Genomic DNA, 16744 nt, shown 5'->3' with positions numbered 1-16744 from the left:
GTGCACGAGTGTGTATTTGTATGGCTCAATATATATAATGTATGTATTTTTTTATTTGGTCTGACCTGTGACTTCATTGACACAGTCAGTTTCTGATGAATAAACTCTCTACCAATGCATATGAGTAATTACTCAAGTAGTTACACAAGTTCTGAAACTTCTTGCCTAGGCAAAATGACAACTTAAATGACTTGTCTAGGATCACACAATTAGTATGTGTCAGAGGAAGGATTTGGATTCAGTTTTCCTGACTTTGAGGTTAGCTCTCGTGACTTTGAGGTTAGCTCTCTATCTACTACATCATGCTCTCATATGTATATACATATGGATTGACTAATTCAATGGGGCTGTCTAAATGCATGCAAAATTTGGGCTACCTGTGTTTTTCAACTAGCTTGTTTTTACAGTGTAAGTGTCTAAGTTGATATCTTTGGATTGATCAAGAATTAGACTTTGGAAGTCCTACGGTTTCCTGGGGCTCATATATTCAACATATTAATATGACTCACACACTATAAGGCTCTTAATAAATACTTATTTAAATGAATTGAATCCAAGTTCAATGCTTTGGAAACAAAATAGAGAACTTTTTTAATATGTAAAAATGTCTTTCAGATACATGTCTAGTGAATAAGGGAATGAATCCAAAAGTTGTCTTAAAATATTTTAAGGTCACTAATATAAAAGAGGGAGCATACTTGTTCTATGTTATTCCAGTAAGTAAAATAATGATCAATGAGCAGAAGTTATAAAAAAGCAGATTTAAGTTCAACATGAGAAATAATTTTTAAATTAAGTTGTCCCTCAGTAGAATGTGGTGTCTCTAAGAGATAGGTACTACTGGAAAATATACAACCAGAAGTTGGATACTAGACTAATTCTTCTTAATTCTAGTGTTTTTCCTTGGTTAATTATTCCCTATTTATCCTGTATGTATCTTGTTTGTACATATTTGTTTGCTTGTTGTCTCTACCATTAGATGAGGGCTGGGACTGTCTTTTATCTTTTTTTGTATACCCAGCACTTAGCACTGTGCCTAGCATATAGTAGGCACATAATAAATGCATATGGACTGACTACTTTTTGATTGATAGATAATTATAAGGACACTGCATTGTGTGAAAATAAATTAGATCTTATTCACAGATGCAACCTTTGTCTGGATGCTGAGAGAAGAGGAAGACATTTTTTCATGTGCGAAGACAAGGATATCTACCCCATCAACATTTCTATTTTCTGTAAAAATGGCAAACATTTCTTCAATTATGGTCAAAATGACAGTATAAATTACCTAAAGATAAATAATCACAGGAAAAAGGCATAGTTTATACCTAAAAATAATAAGCTCCTTAAACTTACAGACTTTTTGAACACTATAGCAATCTTTTATATTAGGTATAATTTAAAATTGATGGCCATTTCCCTTTTTTTAAATGCTTTCTAAAGTTGAACTTTTTACATTCTGATACTGAAAAAAGTTTAGCTCTGCTTTCTATTCTCAAACACAATACCACAATCAATAAGAACCACCAGACATTCTCTAATGCTAAATTAAGTCAAGAAAACATATGACTATATAATTAGAAAATACATCTCATTTCAATTTATCATAAAATATTTATATTTAAGGAGAGAGAAGAATGTGAATAATAATACATTTTCTTCTTTTTCCAAATTAAGAATTCCTAATCTTTAACAATGCCAACATAAATAGAAATAGACATTAATATGGGAAAGATTTGAATTGTGAATCAGAAAAACCAATTATAAATGACAATTTTCTACACTGTTTTAGTTTGGAACAAATGAAGCCTAGCAAATAGTAACAAACTTAACTCACCTTGATGGCCTGACTGTAAGGTCCAATGTTAGCAGGTGCCCAATGAGAAATACTCTGTACATGCATCACTTCTTTGGAGTAAGGAAGTACTTCACCAATCATTATGTTGAACTTGTGAGCAAGACAGTCAACTGAAAAAAGTAGTCTATCTGGCAACAAAGCTTCTACACAGACCCTGAAACAAAACAAATTTAAAAATGCTAATATGGAGCAGCCATTTCCTCAGATGCTACAATTTTGTACAAGAGGTTTTCTAGAACATGATCTTCAAGGCGTATTCTAAAAGCCTGTCTTATAATTGAAACAGTGCTTTAATGACACTTTCCATGGTAACTTTGGTAGCCTAGAGTGAAAGAGTGATGTAGTTTTAGTCAAGAGAGATATGGATCTGTATCTCACCTCTGACACTCACTGTGTGACCTTGGACAAGGTGGTTCACCTCTGAACTCATTGAGGAAGGAACCATTTCATTTTTTGTCTTTATTCCCTATACCCAGGGCAGTACCTTGTACCTAGTAGGCATTTAGTTAGTGTTTATTGAGGTGAACTGAAATGGAAAGCCAGGGAATCTTTTTTCAATGGGAAAGTAGTAATCACTGAGCAGTAAGATGAGAGCTTTTGGGAAAAAAAAGGAATAAATAAGAAAAAGATCAAGAAACAATCAAATTAAACAATTAAACTATTTTAAAAGTACTATAAGTCTTTAAAAGATTATATGCTTCTCAAGGGTAGAAACTATGCCAAATTTCTTGTGAATCATATACACTACCTGCTGAAGTGCTGGAAACACAAGATAATGTATTCATAAAGTATTCAACTTCTTAAAGCACTCCTAAATCCTCAGTGGATCTAAAGTGGGTATTCAATAAATATTGTTGGTTGGAAAAGATGAGTTTATATAGATGAATAAATTACAAAGATGAGAATGAAATAAAGAACGGTGGGAGCTAGGAAAAGTGAAAGTGGAGATACCTGCTGGTACTGTAGTCACATTTCTAAGTCAACCGTTTTAGGATTCAACAGAGTTATAAAACTGAAAATGGGTGTTGGGACCCTGGGTTTTACAACAAGCAGTGGCTCAGGAAAGCAGAACAAGAGGAAGGGTTGTTTTTCTACTTTTCTGACAACTCAATCAGAATTTCAAACTTCTACGAGGTTATAAGGAGTGGCTAGGTGAGAAGTGAGCATGAATGGCCTGGGTAAATGGTGGTCTCAAGAGCAGAAATTCACCCATAGGAGCAAGCGGGCTTGCAGACAGGAGGCATTTCCAGAATAAGAAGGCTGCTGGGACAGAGATAAAAAAGCCCAAAGAGTAAGGAAAGGAGCAAAGTAAGGAAGAAAAATCTCTTCCAGAAGACGGGATTTGAGCTGAGTAATGAAGTAAATCAGAGGCAGTTAGATGGCTCAGTGGCTACAGCACTGGACCTGAAGTCAGAAAGACCTGATTTCAAATCTGGCTTCAGACACTTATGAGCTGTGTGATCCTGGGTAAGTCACTTAACCTCCATTTGCCTTGTAGGCAGCTAGTTATTTCTAAGGACATGAAGATTAAGTAAATAATAAAAACTAGATCATTTTGAAATTATGGATCTGAGATAATTTGAATTATCAAATAAAATGTTGATTGATAACAAGGATGGAATATCAATTCATACATTATGTGGTTTTCACAGTGAAGTTGCTGAACTAAATATGATTTATGTCAAAAAAGCAGGAATTCCTTCAAATCTATAATAAATGCAGGTGTGTAACTGAAAATAACCCCCTCTGGACTTACTTTAGTTATTTTGTTTCAGCATAAAATACAAGCAGAAAATATTAAAAGGATATTGGACATTCACTGTAGCTATATTATTTAAACAGACATGCAAAACTAATTGATAGTAAAGTTATTCTTAAATGCTGAAAAAAATTGTGAGTTCTCACCTGCTATCTGTTGAAGCTGTGACCCCAGGGAGGCAAATTAACTGGGACACTTCAAGACGTAAGCATTTGGTCCAGCTTTATTCATCACTTAAAGACAGTTGGGACATAATTAAGCCCAACTCAATTTTTGGAGGATACCCACAGGAAATTCATAATAAGTATCTCTCATGAATGTTTATATGTATCCCTATCCCAAAACTTCATCAATACATGGCCTTTCCTCTCCTGGACATGATAAACACAATTATCTTTGGATGTAAAAATACCCCTTTCTGGGAAGTCCTAAAATGTCTCCTCTTCCATTCTTACTACACTTGCAGAGTCCTGTTCCCTCATCTATCTCTTTTTGTTCCTTGTCCCTTCTAGTCCCTTATCAGACTTAGTCTCCCATACTGAGAGATTAAGGTTCAGTTATTTTCTCAAAATGGGGTAACCAGTGAGTACTGTCATGTGTATGATCTTTAAATCAAAACTTTACAATAAGATATCTCTCAGAAAAATCACCATATTGTTCCTTCCCTGTTGCTTATACTCTCTCTTGGTAATATAATCAAGCTCCCATGGTGTCAATTATCTCTATGTAGATGACTCCCAAATCCATAAACCCACCCCCAACTGACCTTCCCCACCACACTTTTCCTATTTCTGCTGAAGCCATCCAATTTGCAGTTCTTGATGCTTTCCTTGCTCTCCTCTGCCTTCCATATACAATCAGTTGCCATGTCTTAGTGATTTGGCTTTATGGCACCTTTCCCAACAGTTCCTTTTTCCTCCCCTCACTTGACCACACTAATTAAGACTCTTGTCTTCTCTCAGGTGAACCATTGCAATGTCTTCCTAATTCGTATCTCTACTTCTAGTCTTCTGGCACACAGTTTAGCAAGTGTCTGAGGCCACATTTGGACTGAGGTCTTCCTGACTCCAGGTCCAGTGATCTATCCACTGAGCCATGTGGCTGCCTCATATAATCCTTAGTTTTCCTCAAAGCTCAATATGCCACCTCCTTCAGGAAGCCTTTTGTAATCACTTAGTAATTAGTGATCCCTCATAAAAAATTATCTTGCATTATTTCACTGTTATATCTCCCATGAGATCACAAGCTCTTTCAGTGCAAGGACTATCTAACTTTTTTTGTCTTTGCATTCTGGTTCCCGTTACAGGCTATAAAAAAAAAATGCTTGTGAAATTGAATTGTTTGTCTATTGTCTTTGATATCTGCTCTCTCTCTACTTCAAGATGCTATTCCCTTCTTAAAAAATTATTTTGTCCAACAGGTTATTCAACCTAATCTAACATATACTTTATGTCTGAAATAAGACACATTGTTGTATAAAAATTTTTGTTTTAAGTGTGTATGGTTTGGGTAATTTTACTTGATATAAAAAGCTTGGGAATTACATGAAGCCAAACTTTTAAAGTCTGACAGAACTGAGAGATGGGATTAGTATTTCAAAGAAAAAGTAGTCTTCCCAGATTAATGAGATCATATTCTGGTCATTCTTTTTGGTATGTCTCTCCTAAGAATTTATCTATTCACTTTTCACTGAGTCATTCTGCATTTGTTACATGCTGCTTTAAAACTTCTCATATTATTTCATGGGAATGTTTTTTTCTCTCAAAGTGCCCCAAGGATGGAGATCTTTTGCTTTTATTTTTTTATGTAGACCCCTAGAATAGTGCTGCCCACATAGTGGGTATTCTGTAAATACTGGTGAATGTCAAGAAGATCCACTTATAAACATCCACTTTTCTGGAGAACCATGGGATGCCAAAACAATTGGTCAGTTCAGTGAAGCATCAGTCAAAATCTTTATTTGATGTTTGTGTAGACAAAACAACTCCTTCACTGTTGGCTTTTTTCAGTCTGTGGAAAGAGCCTGAGGCAGATTCATCCAAAGGGCAAGATAGAACTTCTGGGAGTTTCTGTTGTCTGAGATTGTATTTATAGGATTTAGAAGACGGGAAAGTGGGTATGTGGTTATGCAGTTATATCTGGGGTCCGAAGGTAGGGTGGGGAAAGATTTGTTAGCAGTGCTAACATTCTGAACATAAGGACTTCTTCTCACTCTTCAATCATCTCCAATACATAAGTTTTATTTCCTCTGGAGATTTTTGTTTCCTAAGCATAAATACACATTAACTATAGAATCTCTGTCTTGGACTTTTATCTTCCTCTTAAGGATTACTAAAGGTAGTTGTACAAAATGCGAAACTATTTAAGGGAACAATTGGCATAGGGAAATAAGAGAGAGAAGTAAAAAGGCAATCATAGATTAATGAACCACTGTTATAACTGAATAATACACTAGATATAAAGAAACATCATGCAATTGTAAGGGAAGACAAAAAGATAACATGTATAGTGGTAGCAGTTACATACCTTGTAGGTGGACACACATTGAACATTTTCACATATGCTGAATTTATAGCAGAAAAATCTTCCATATTTCTGATGAACATGTAAACCAAAATAATATCTTTCAATTCCAATCCCTTTGCATTGATAACAGCTGTAAAAGAAAAATTTTACTATTAAAGCTATGAAAATTACCAATCTGTCTAGGATATTTTAATTTGAGATTTTTTTTTCCCATCAGAGCAAAAGATTACAACTGTCTGGGTTTAATCCAATGAGCATTTAGTAAAAGCATTCTTCTTTTAGGCAAGCCTGTGCAATATGTTGGGAATCGAAAGAAAAAAGCAACAGCATTGAAAACAGTTCCTACCCTCCAAGAAGCTTGTATTTCATGGGGGTAATACAAAGAGTAAAACGATGAGAATGATCTGAAAAATACACCGAACCATGGTTAAAGAAAGGGTTTATCTTGGCCTGGGTTGGGGAGACTATTCTACATAACTGAAGTTTGGTTAAGTCAGGCAAGCAAAAGTCAAAAATAAACAGTAACAAAAGGCTAAACTGGGCACTTACCAGATGAGCACATGTCAAGAGGTATCTAATTAGAATATCAAGTTACAGAAGGCCTAGGCCAGGGCTTAGTCAGACAGGAATGAGACTAATGAAATCTGTACAGAGAGCAGGGCTAGAACCAATCTGATAGGTTAGAGTAGGAAGATAGGTGTGGCCTGGGCCTGCCTTAGGCCAGGGCCCTGGTAGCTTACTGGGACAAAAATGAAACATTTGTAAGTTAATAAAAAGAGGCTTAGCCTTTGCAGGTGAAGGACATTAAACAAGGATCGGCATTTAGGACATCTCTGAATCAGCTGAGCAAAGTTCTCTGGTCTGCGTCATCCATTGTGACCCATCAGCCAAAGCTCTGAGAGGTTCCCCTCTGCTTCCTTCCCATCTCTAGGTCTTTCTGGCTGCTCTGTACTCAAAAGATGAAGAGGAAATGTTGACAGTCTTAGCCCTTAATCTCCTGAGCCAACCAGGTTTCAAGAAATGTCTCAATAGCTTTTAAGGAAATATTAGTTGACCTCCAGGGGGGAGGGTTTAAGCTACTGCTTCTACCACAACAGGAAATGAACCTTCTCTGACAGAGACAAATTGAATGGATGAGATGGTAGATGGGCAAATGAAACAGAGAGGTTAAGACAGGCAGATATGAGGGAGGTAGTTGGGCTGAGGTCAGAAACATGATTTGGGAAAAGAAGATGGGCAGCTTCTTTTTAAAAGGTCAACTGAAAGCTTCCTGGGTTCTTGGGTGGTTCACAGTGTTATAGGGCCTGTTCTTTTGGAACCTACATCTACTTTATTCCTCTGTCGGTCAAAAGCATCTGCCGAGTCTGTGACGGGAGGTGTGTAAGGCAATCCTTGGGATTGAAGGGGAACTGTGTTAGCACCTCAGCAGTTGTGGCTACTATTACCAGGACATCTGCAACAAGGTATCTGGGATCCATGAGAGACTGAGGCATGGTGAGTTAATGTTTTTTCTAGTCTTTGATCACTTGGATGTTTCTTTTTTGAAACCTTGTTCTGAGTTATTTTGATCTTATATCATAGTAACTTAAGTGAATATTTTTTCAACACAGCCATCATTATTTAAAATTCACAAAGGTTTTCTCTTCATAAACAGTCTAACAGGCGGCAGACATAAATGAATAAAATAAACTGCTTTGTAAACCACTGGGATTTAATGTAATGGTTTTAGGCCTTAGTACCCTCCTATCTTTCTGGTTTTTTAACATAATGGTCCCTTCTACCTGCTCTGTGGTCCAGCCATACTACTCCTCCCATAAATGTTCCATTTCCCATCTCTGTGCCTTTGCACTAGATGCCCACTATGTCTAGAATGCTCTTCCCTCCTGTCTATACTGACTCTTAGAATCCCTGGCTTCCTTTAATACTCAATTCAAGCATCACTTCCTTCAGGATGCCTTTCCCAGCCCCCATGGTTGCTAGCATCTTCTCCTTTAAGGCTACCTTTTTATCTGCTGGGTATTTACCATGTGTATATTGATTTATCTATGTTGTCTCCTCCAATAGAATGCAAACTCTTGAAGGCTTTTTCTTTGTATCCCCAGTACTTAGCACTGTGCCTATCCCAAAGTAAGCAATTATTAAATGCTTGTTGATTGATTACTCAAATTGCCTTCTGGGCTGGTTGACAAGTCACTAAAGAATGCTAGTTTTATAACCTTTAAAGGTATTTTCTAGTTTGATCACAAACCTCAAATAACTGGTCTTGGCTCTGAACAACTTTTATCTGCTTCCAGAAATCAAATTTACTCCAAGGATAATGATTTGCCATTAGCAATACTTGAAGATAATGAATTTCTGTTGAATAAATGAATGCTACCATTGAGGATATTCAAAAGTATCTGCTGTAGACTCTGAAGGAAATTCCAAAGTGAAGTTTCAAACTAGATTTGAGTAATAAAGAATACATAGGCTCCCAGGGTAACCATGACGTGTCTAAGAGTTATTTGAATAAATAAGTTCAGATATATTTGCTAAAAGACATTAACATCACTTTACAGTCATACCCCATAATTCTGATGCTATTTAAAACTGGTTTTCATTCAGATGAATTTCTCTGTACAGATGTAAATGAAAGATCGGTACAAGAATGTTCTTTCTGAAGAAGTCTGTAAGAGCTAAATGCTTTCTCAAGCAACTCAATCTTTAAAGGCCTAAGTGAAAGTTCTTTCCATTAGCATTAATACCATGGAACCATTAACATTTGCTATACCTTAAAAAAGAAATTACTTCCAGTGGAAATCTAGCTGTAGCAGGTTTGCAGTGCTAAAGCTCAGAAAGTACTTACAGTATGAATTTCTGAATGTTAAAAAACAAAACAAAAACAAGGCATTGTAGCCCTTAGTTTTTGTTTAGTGAATCTAAAAACTAAGCAAGTCCCTAGTATGTTGGAATTGCTTCAATACTTGAATAACTTCATAAAATTCATTCTAACTTAAAAAGTGTCCTTAGTTAAACAAAAAGAAAAGGCAAAATGATCTAGTTTAAGATGAATGGACATTTATCAAAGCAACTAACTGCAGCCATAACTGCAGAGGACAGCTGACAACTATACTATCTGAGAAAGCTACTCACTTGAGGATCAAAGTAATATAGACAGTCACCTCTTTTTTCTCCTCCTAGTTTGAAATTCTATGTCATTCTATATTCTCTCTGTAAACAAAAGTATCAAAGAAAAAAAGGAAACAAAATAGATTTTTAAGAGAGGTGTAACTTTTCTTACAGGTTGCTCCCACGAAAGTATTCTTTAAAATAATAAATAAAATAATAATTTCAAGTGGGTCACAAAGCCAGAATTCCAATTGGTCAGTCACCAAGTATTTATTGAACATTTACTATATGTCAGCAGGCACCGGGCTATATTCTGGGGACAAACACAAAGAATGAAACAATCTTTACTCCCAAGGAGCTTAACTTCTGATGGGGGAGACTACAACTACATACATACTATACATATACATATATACATACATACATATATATATATATAATATAAAAATATATGTTTTACAGAATAAATATAAAGAAAATAAATACAAAGAGAGCAGGGTTGAGGAGGGAATATATTCCAGGCATAAGAGAAAGCCAGTGCAAATAATCCTGGGAAAAGACAGATTTTGAAAAGAGGCCAGAACTTTTATCATGCATTCAATACATGCTTGTTAAATGATTCAAATAAAACTTTCCCTTTAGAAATACATTATTTTCTGGAAGGAAATTTAATTTTGTGAAGAGGAAGAATTTATTTATGGAGGGGCAGATTGACTGATTTCAAGCACTATTTGCATCCTGATTAGACATTTTTTGTTCATGCATTTTCTGTGGATTTTAATTCTTATTTCTATCCTTCAAAAGACTCATGATTTTCACTGGAGAGGACAGTCTCTCCAACAATGGAGACTGCAATCTCTCCATTCCCAGTAGATAGTTTAGATAGTAGCTATGGTTAAAATATTTATCACCTAGTGGCCAGCCCTCTGGATATAAGCATTCCTGAAATTACCTAGGTTAGTTCTTGGACAATTAATTGCTGAGTCTATTGCGAGGCCTAACCTTTTGAGGTCTTTTTGTGTGTGTATGTGGGGGGGAGGAAGAGTTGTATTTCACCAGTATAGCTTTCAAAAACTCATGGTTACTGGCACAATGTGATAACCAATTAGACTAAGATTTTAATGAAGTATTGACTTTAAGTATCTCAAGGATTGTCACATAAAAGAGGGATTAGTCTAGTTTGGTTTACTCACAGAGAGCAGAATTATAAGCAATGAGTAAAAGTAGCAAAGAGGAAAAATTAATTCTGGTATAGTGAAGATCTTTCTAACATTGAGAACTATCTAAAAGTGGAATGGGTCATCTTGGGAGACTGTTCTCTCTTATTTGAGGACTCCAAGAAAAGCCTGGTCATTTCTTAGGCATCTTGTAGACTGAATTCTTTTTCAGGTATAGTTTGAACTAGATGGCTGCTCAAGTGCCTTCTAACTCTCAAATTCTGGGATCTTGGATAAGTGTAGAACCTTGGGCAGGTTATTTCACTTCCTGAAAACTTAATTTCTTTGTACACAGATCATAAGCAAGATTTAAAATGATTGTATTAGATTAGATGCCATCAAAAGTTTTTTACCTCTTAAGATATGAAGCTATGACCTGCAGGTTGGGTGCTCAGAATCCACAAATATTTCTTAGTTAGATATGAAGAAATATCAAAATTATTTAGTGAAATGTAGAAGGGTGGAACTCACTTGACTCGTATAATGCTATACTTAACAAAAGAAAATTCCTAACTGATTCAAACAGGGTTAAGTGACTTGCCCATGGTCACACAGCTAGTAAGGGTCTGAGGTTCAGGTCTTCCTGACTTCAGGCCTGGCACTTTATCCAGTAGCTTTAGGTCTTTCCGTACGTTTACCTTAAGGTCAATAAGGGATTCTAGTCATTCTTGGGGATTCAGATTCCAGGATAAAACAACAAAAATCATTAAAGGATTAGGAAAAAAAAGGCCAATGAGAAAAGGCCAGTAAGAAATGGGCTTATTTGGTTTGCAGAAAAAGATCAAGAAATAAGTTAAGAATTTTCAAATATAAGATTGTCATGATGACAATGATAAACACTATATGAATGAATCTAAATTATGAGAGGGATATAGTTTCAACATTAACAAGAATAAATATTAAGGCTGAGGTTTGGGAGGCACATTTGTAAAATGTGTGGTATGACTGTGGTATGATCCCTTTATTCTCGGATGCTTTTTTACAAATAGTAGAACAAATAGCAGTAAATGAAGTGATTTATGTTTAGGACTCCCTGAATGCTAGAGCTGGACCAGGTAACTTTCTGAGGTCTATTCCACAGCACACTCTATAATTGGAAGTTCAAACCGAAGACTGCTTGGTTGTGCTGTTTAGAGGATAAATCTTAGACCATCAAGTGGTTTTAGGTCTATTTGTATCAAAAGAATCTACTGAAGTAGGCCAATGATCATTCCATAGCCATTAAAGTTTTATGCAGCATACTACAAAGATTATCTTACGTAGAGAAGGTAATTTCAAAGGATATTGTATATATACCTACATGCTACTTCATTGGCTCATTGAGACAAATTCATGAACTGCTACAATCAAACACTCAGATTTATTAATTACTTCCTCATCATTACTACTATTACTATCACTACCACCACCACCACCACCACCATTACCACCATTACTACTATTTACTATTAGCTAAAATTTATAGCTAGGAATTGTGCCAGGAATTGAGCTAAGCACTTTACAAACCCTGGGAATTAGGGGTTATTAGCATCATCCCCATTTTACAGATGAGAAAACTGAGGCAAACAACAACTAACTGACTGGTGTAAGGACACACAGTAAGAGTCTCAATTTAGAATTGAACTCGAGTTTTGCTGACTCCAGGCCTGGCACTCTATCCACTGTGCTACCTAGGTGCTGGAACTTCCAAAACTTTCATTCACTGCTATGAATTTTAGCCAAATATCATTATGAAAAACAATGATGCGCCTTATCCACTTCGAGTATGCAGCAGAAGCAAGTTGCTATGCCAATACCACAGAGAAAAGAAAGACAGCATAGCATAGCATGGCGTCAGGTAAAATAGAATGGACTATAATGGCACTACAATGATATTTTTGAGAGGTTCCTCATAAAAGTAAAACTAAAGTCACTTTACTGGGAAACACTGCTTAATCCTGAAACTTAGAAAATATAAATTATTTTGCTTGCTATGGCATTCTGGTTCATTCCTAGCTAGAAGGAAGAATATTGGTCAAGGGTCAGGTTGTGAGAACAAAGGAAGATACACAGAAATGACAGGCTCTCCCATGGCATCTCATCCTCCCTCTGCCCATACCCCTCCCCCTTGCCCTGCAAATGTGCAGGAGAAAAGAGTCCAATGTTTAAGATAGGCATCAAAGATAATTTAAGGCAAGATGTATCAAAATAACAGATTGAAAATATTTATCAATTAAGTTCATTAAGGTAGAATCTTTTTTTTTTTTTGACTAGGCAATGGGGTTAAGTGACTTGCTCAAGGTCACACAGCTAGTAAGTGTTGTGTCAAGAGGCCGGTTTTGAACTCGGGTCCTCCTGAATCCAGGACCGGTGCTCTATCCATTGTACCATCTAGCTGCCCCAAAGTTTCTGGCTCTAAGGTGGAATCTTAACAGTTCACTGATTCTAAATTAAAAAAAAAAACTGGTAGACCCATATAATTGCTAGTTAAAAACTTAAAATGGAGAGGAGTCCTTATAGGTCATAAAAAGATAACACAGAATCATTCTTAATGGAATAGGTTCCAGATATAGAGGATACAACTTGGCTTTTTGATCTATGCAAATAAACCTCTTAAAAATGTCAGTGAGGAATATTAGAAAGCATGAAATAGTTGTTATTGAAAAGTATGTATGAGAATTTGATGATCATCTAGCAAATTAGTTATTAACACTCAAACTTTATTGAATGCTAATTTCATGAATATTATATATGAGCAATAGTATAATATTTACCATATTCTATGAAATGAGGATCAATTTTCAACAAATTTACATCTAAAATGCTTCCTATGATTTATCAACAATAAGAAGAGTTTACTCTCTGATCTCAGCCTGCTAAAGTCTAGGAGAAAATACAGATTTCTAAATTCTCCTGGCCAAACTCATCTTCTTTAGGCGTGATTAAATAAATTAACCTTGCAAAAGGAAGGTTAAAAGGACTTCTGTATACTTCTTTCTCACAGCATGTGATAGAACAGGCAGAAGTTTTGAGTGAACTGCTGGTGGGGTTCAGGAAAAGCACATACCAGCAGATGATCAGCTCTCCTCTAACTAAAATTTGGCAAAGAAACATACTGTGGTTTCTTCAGATGACAGCATCATAATTCATTTAGCTCTCTCCTACCTCTTCAAAAAAAGGCCAAAACCCCACAGGAAATGTGAGCATTGACATTTCTACCCAGGACCAAAAAGGGACTATTTTGCCAAAAATTGAAAACAATACAGCTAATACTGTAAATATACAGTAATGTGTTGAAAGAAGTCGGTTGCTGAACTGGTCAATGACACAATCTGTCATTTTTTTTTTAATATTCTGATAGATGATAGGTAAAAATAAATATGTTTGGACTGGCAGATACCCATGCAAATATGATGAAAACCAAGTAAGTGTTATAGATCCCTCTTGCATCAATTTACAGATTATACCCCAAAGATTTATACTGAACACTGGTGCTTTTAACAGCAAGTCTGATTATACCATTCTAGCTGATTTCCAAGCTGTTAAAAACTAGCTTAAGGGCCATCTAAAAGATATGATTTCTTTGCTTTCTAAAAAATGCTAAACCTTCTTTATCACTCTGTATTCAGTCATGAACTCAGCTGCACAAGCCAAACGTAAAGATTTTATGGGCCAATCCATCATGAGAATTCGTGAACAAGAATACAAGTCTACTCATGCAGACACTAAGACTGATTTCCATTTTTATGAATGAAAAAGAGCCCTGCATAAACATCCTTTATTTAAAGTTTAAAATGAAGAAAGATGCAAAACAAAATGGGGACATTTTGTTTTATATGTCATTATCTTGTAAGAGGGGGTTAGTAAGGACTCTGGCTTATAAGATTCCCAAGATAGCACTTCCTTCTCTGCATTAAGTACGTCAATGAAATTTATGTTTGCTGACCTAATCCTACATGCCAAAACGTACAAAAGCAACAGCTCTCTAGAAAAATTAATTTAAAATTATGATGTTAACAAAAGTACTCTAGGAAGCTCCTAGTATTGACAAACACATAGATGTACATGCAACCAGGAGCCCCAGGATCCAGTGATTTGAATAAAGCTCTGGAAATATATTTTGGAAATAATTCAATACTACATATTTTATATTTCTCCCCTTTCTGGCATTTTGTTAGTTTCCAAATTAAAGCATATCTATATGTAGTCAATATTAAATTTAATAGTATCCAAATCATGAGTGCTTGCTAAAGGTATTGGTTATAGGGTAGCACAAATCCTATAGGCTATTTTAGAGGACTAAGATTTAAAACAACAACACATCTCTTCATTCTTTTCCTAAAAGTAAAGAAAAAATAGTTGCATTATTCAATGTGAAAATGATTAGAGTAAGCACCTTGGAGAGAAGAAAAGGCTTCAGCTGCTGCATCCACAACACTTTCCTGCTCTGATGGAATAAAGGAGGCTGTGATGCAGTTAATCCACTGGTAACCATTCGGAGATTTTTCTGAACACTCTGACTTCTTACCTGGGAAAAAGAAATACTAAAGAATTAGATTAAAACTTAGCTAATAAAATATTTCAAAGCAAAATGCCCAGAATGTCACATCTTACAGAGTGAAATTATATTTTATTAGACTATTATGCTAAATCACAAGTTTATAACAAACCATATCCACCCATAGAATGAAAAATACAATATGATCAATGTCTTTACATTTATTTTTTTAAGTTTGTTTTTTTCTTTAAAATATAATTTTAAATAATTAAAAATACCTGAATAATTTATCTTAATGATTTCTTCGTTGTACATTAATCCCACTGTCATATAACAGGTGAGAATGACAAAACACAGAGGTGGAAAAAAAGATATTAAAAATAAAATTTCTTAATTTAAAATATAGGATAAAAGTAATTTTAAAAATTTGTTCCTAATCTAGAAGTATCAGCTTGAGAGTTGTGCTAGGAGCACATAATCATTTTTTATGTAAGTACCACAGTACCAGGGCACTGTGATATATGCAAAAATCAGGTTTGTATTACTCTACATATTACCTCAAAAGTCTAAAATGAGTAAAAAATCAGAAATGCAGAATTCTCCATTATAAATTGTTTTGCTGTATGTTCAAGCATAGCAGGAGAAATGAATTAATAAGTTAATTCATGCAAACACAAATTCAGCTTTATCATATTTTTGTTTGTTCTGGAGAAATTCAATGTCAAAGCTATTCACAACAGACGATTACTTAATTGAGTCAGAGAATTCTAGAATTAAAAAGAACTTTAGAGATCATCTAACACAATCATCATTTTGTGGTTTCCCATATGAAATCCAGAGAATATAAGTAACTTGTCTAAGATCACAAAGCTAATAAGTACTGGAACAGAACTTGAACCCAATTTTCTGATTTCAATGTTCTTTCCTATACACCATACTGTCTCTCATATTGTCATGCCAATGTTGAAAAAACCAATAACTGTATTTAACAATAAGTTTTGCAATAAAATAGACAAATCTCCATAGGCTCCATAGTTTGCAGGTGATTTTGTACCTTGCAAAAGCAAAATGAGGAAGACTGAGATTTTCAGACTTTTAAAGAAGTATTACTTTCAAGACTTAGGGTTTTCATATTAACAGTTAATGCTTCTCACTACATTAAAAAAAGTGAGGACAATTCATATTTAAAAAAGCAAATGTTCATCACCTAACTACAAGTTTAATCCATCTAATTTTAAAACTGTCTAAATGTAGAACATAACTAGAACCCATTTGTCTAAATTTAGTTGGAAAATAGTTTAATGGAATCATTTCCACTGGTTTGAGTACACTTTTCACTTTTCAAAAGCTGGGAATAGATGTTTTTTTGTTTTTTGTTTTTGTGGGTTGGAGGTTGTGAAGACATAGGTTAAATAGTAACCAATAGGAAAGTAGCAGGGCAACACATGCAGGCATGTTATAAATATATATAATACATACATATTTAACATGAAGTCATATGTGAACAAAAGCAAATAAGAATAGATCTATAATAATAAATAGTTGAATATAACCAATAATATAAACTCACAGTACTGTAAAAGTGGGGGATGCGATGATTTCCAGATGGGAGGTGGGATTCCATCCTGGCTGTTCTGTTCTGCTACAGCAGAAATATGATTCTCATTGCATTCCATCTCACATGAGCAATTAATCGCAAAAAGTTTATCTGGGGATGCCAGCTGCTGGGGGGAAATTATACTAATGATGAGACTGAGAAATGATAAATCAGAAATTTAAGACTTAAGTAAATAAAG

At 35.1% G+C, this 16744-nt stretch overlaps 1 protein-coding gene across 2 annotated transcripts in view; it reads right to left on the bottom strand.

Annotated features, from left to right (window-relative positions):
* The window catches only part of DPH6 (diphthamine biosynthesis 6), a 464350-nt gene that overhangs the window by 209176 nt on the left and 238430 nt on the right, over positions 1–16744 (bottom strand). Inside the window, exons 9-12 of one of the 2 annotated variants that reach the window (XM_027870019.1) lie at positions 16519–16672; positions 14847–14978; positions 6147–6276; positions 1841–2015 (exon numbers count right to left, since the gene is read on the bottom strand). In XM_027870019.1, coding sequence (XP_027725820.1) covers positions 1841–2015; positions 6147–6276; positions 14847–14978; positions 16519–16672 — 591 coding nt within the window. The remainder of the gene's footprint in view (positions 1–1840; positions 2016–6146; positions 6277–14846; positions 14979–16518; positions 16673–16744) is intronic. The other variant, XM_027870020.1, reaches the window with a different exon arrangement.

This window comes from Vombatus ursinus, unplaced genomic scaffold (genome assembly GCF_900497805.2).
Source record: "Vombatus ursinus unplaced genomic scaffold, bare-nosed wombat genome assembly UNPS02014794.1, whole genome shotgun sequence".
NCBI classification, from domain to species: Eukaryota; Metazoa; Chordata; class Mammalia; order Diprotodontia; family Vombatidae; genus Vombatus; species Vombatus ursinus.
Note: the sequence above shows the minus strand (reverse complement) of the source record. Positions and strands in the feature narration are given on the sequence as shown.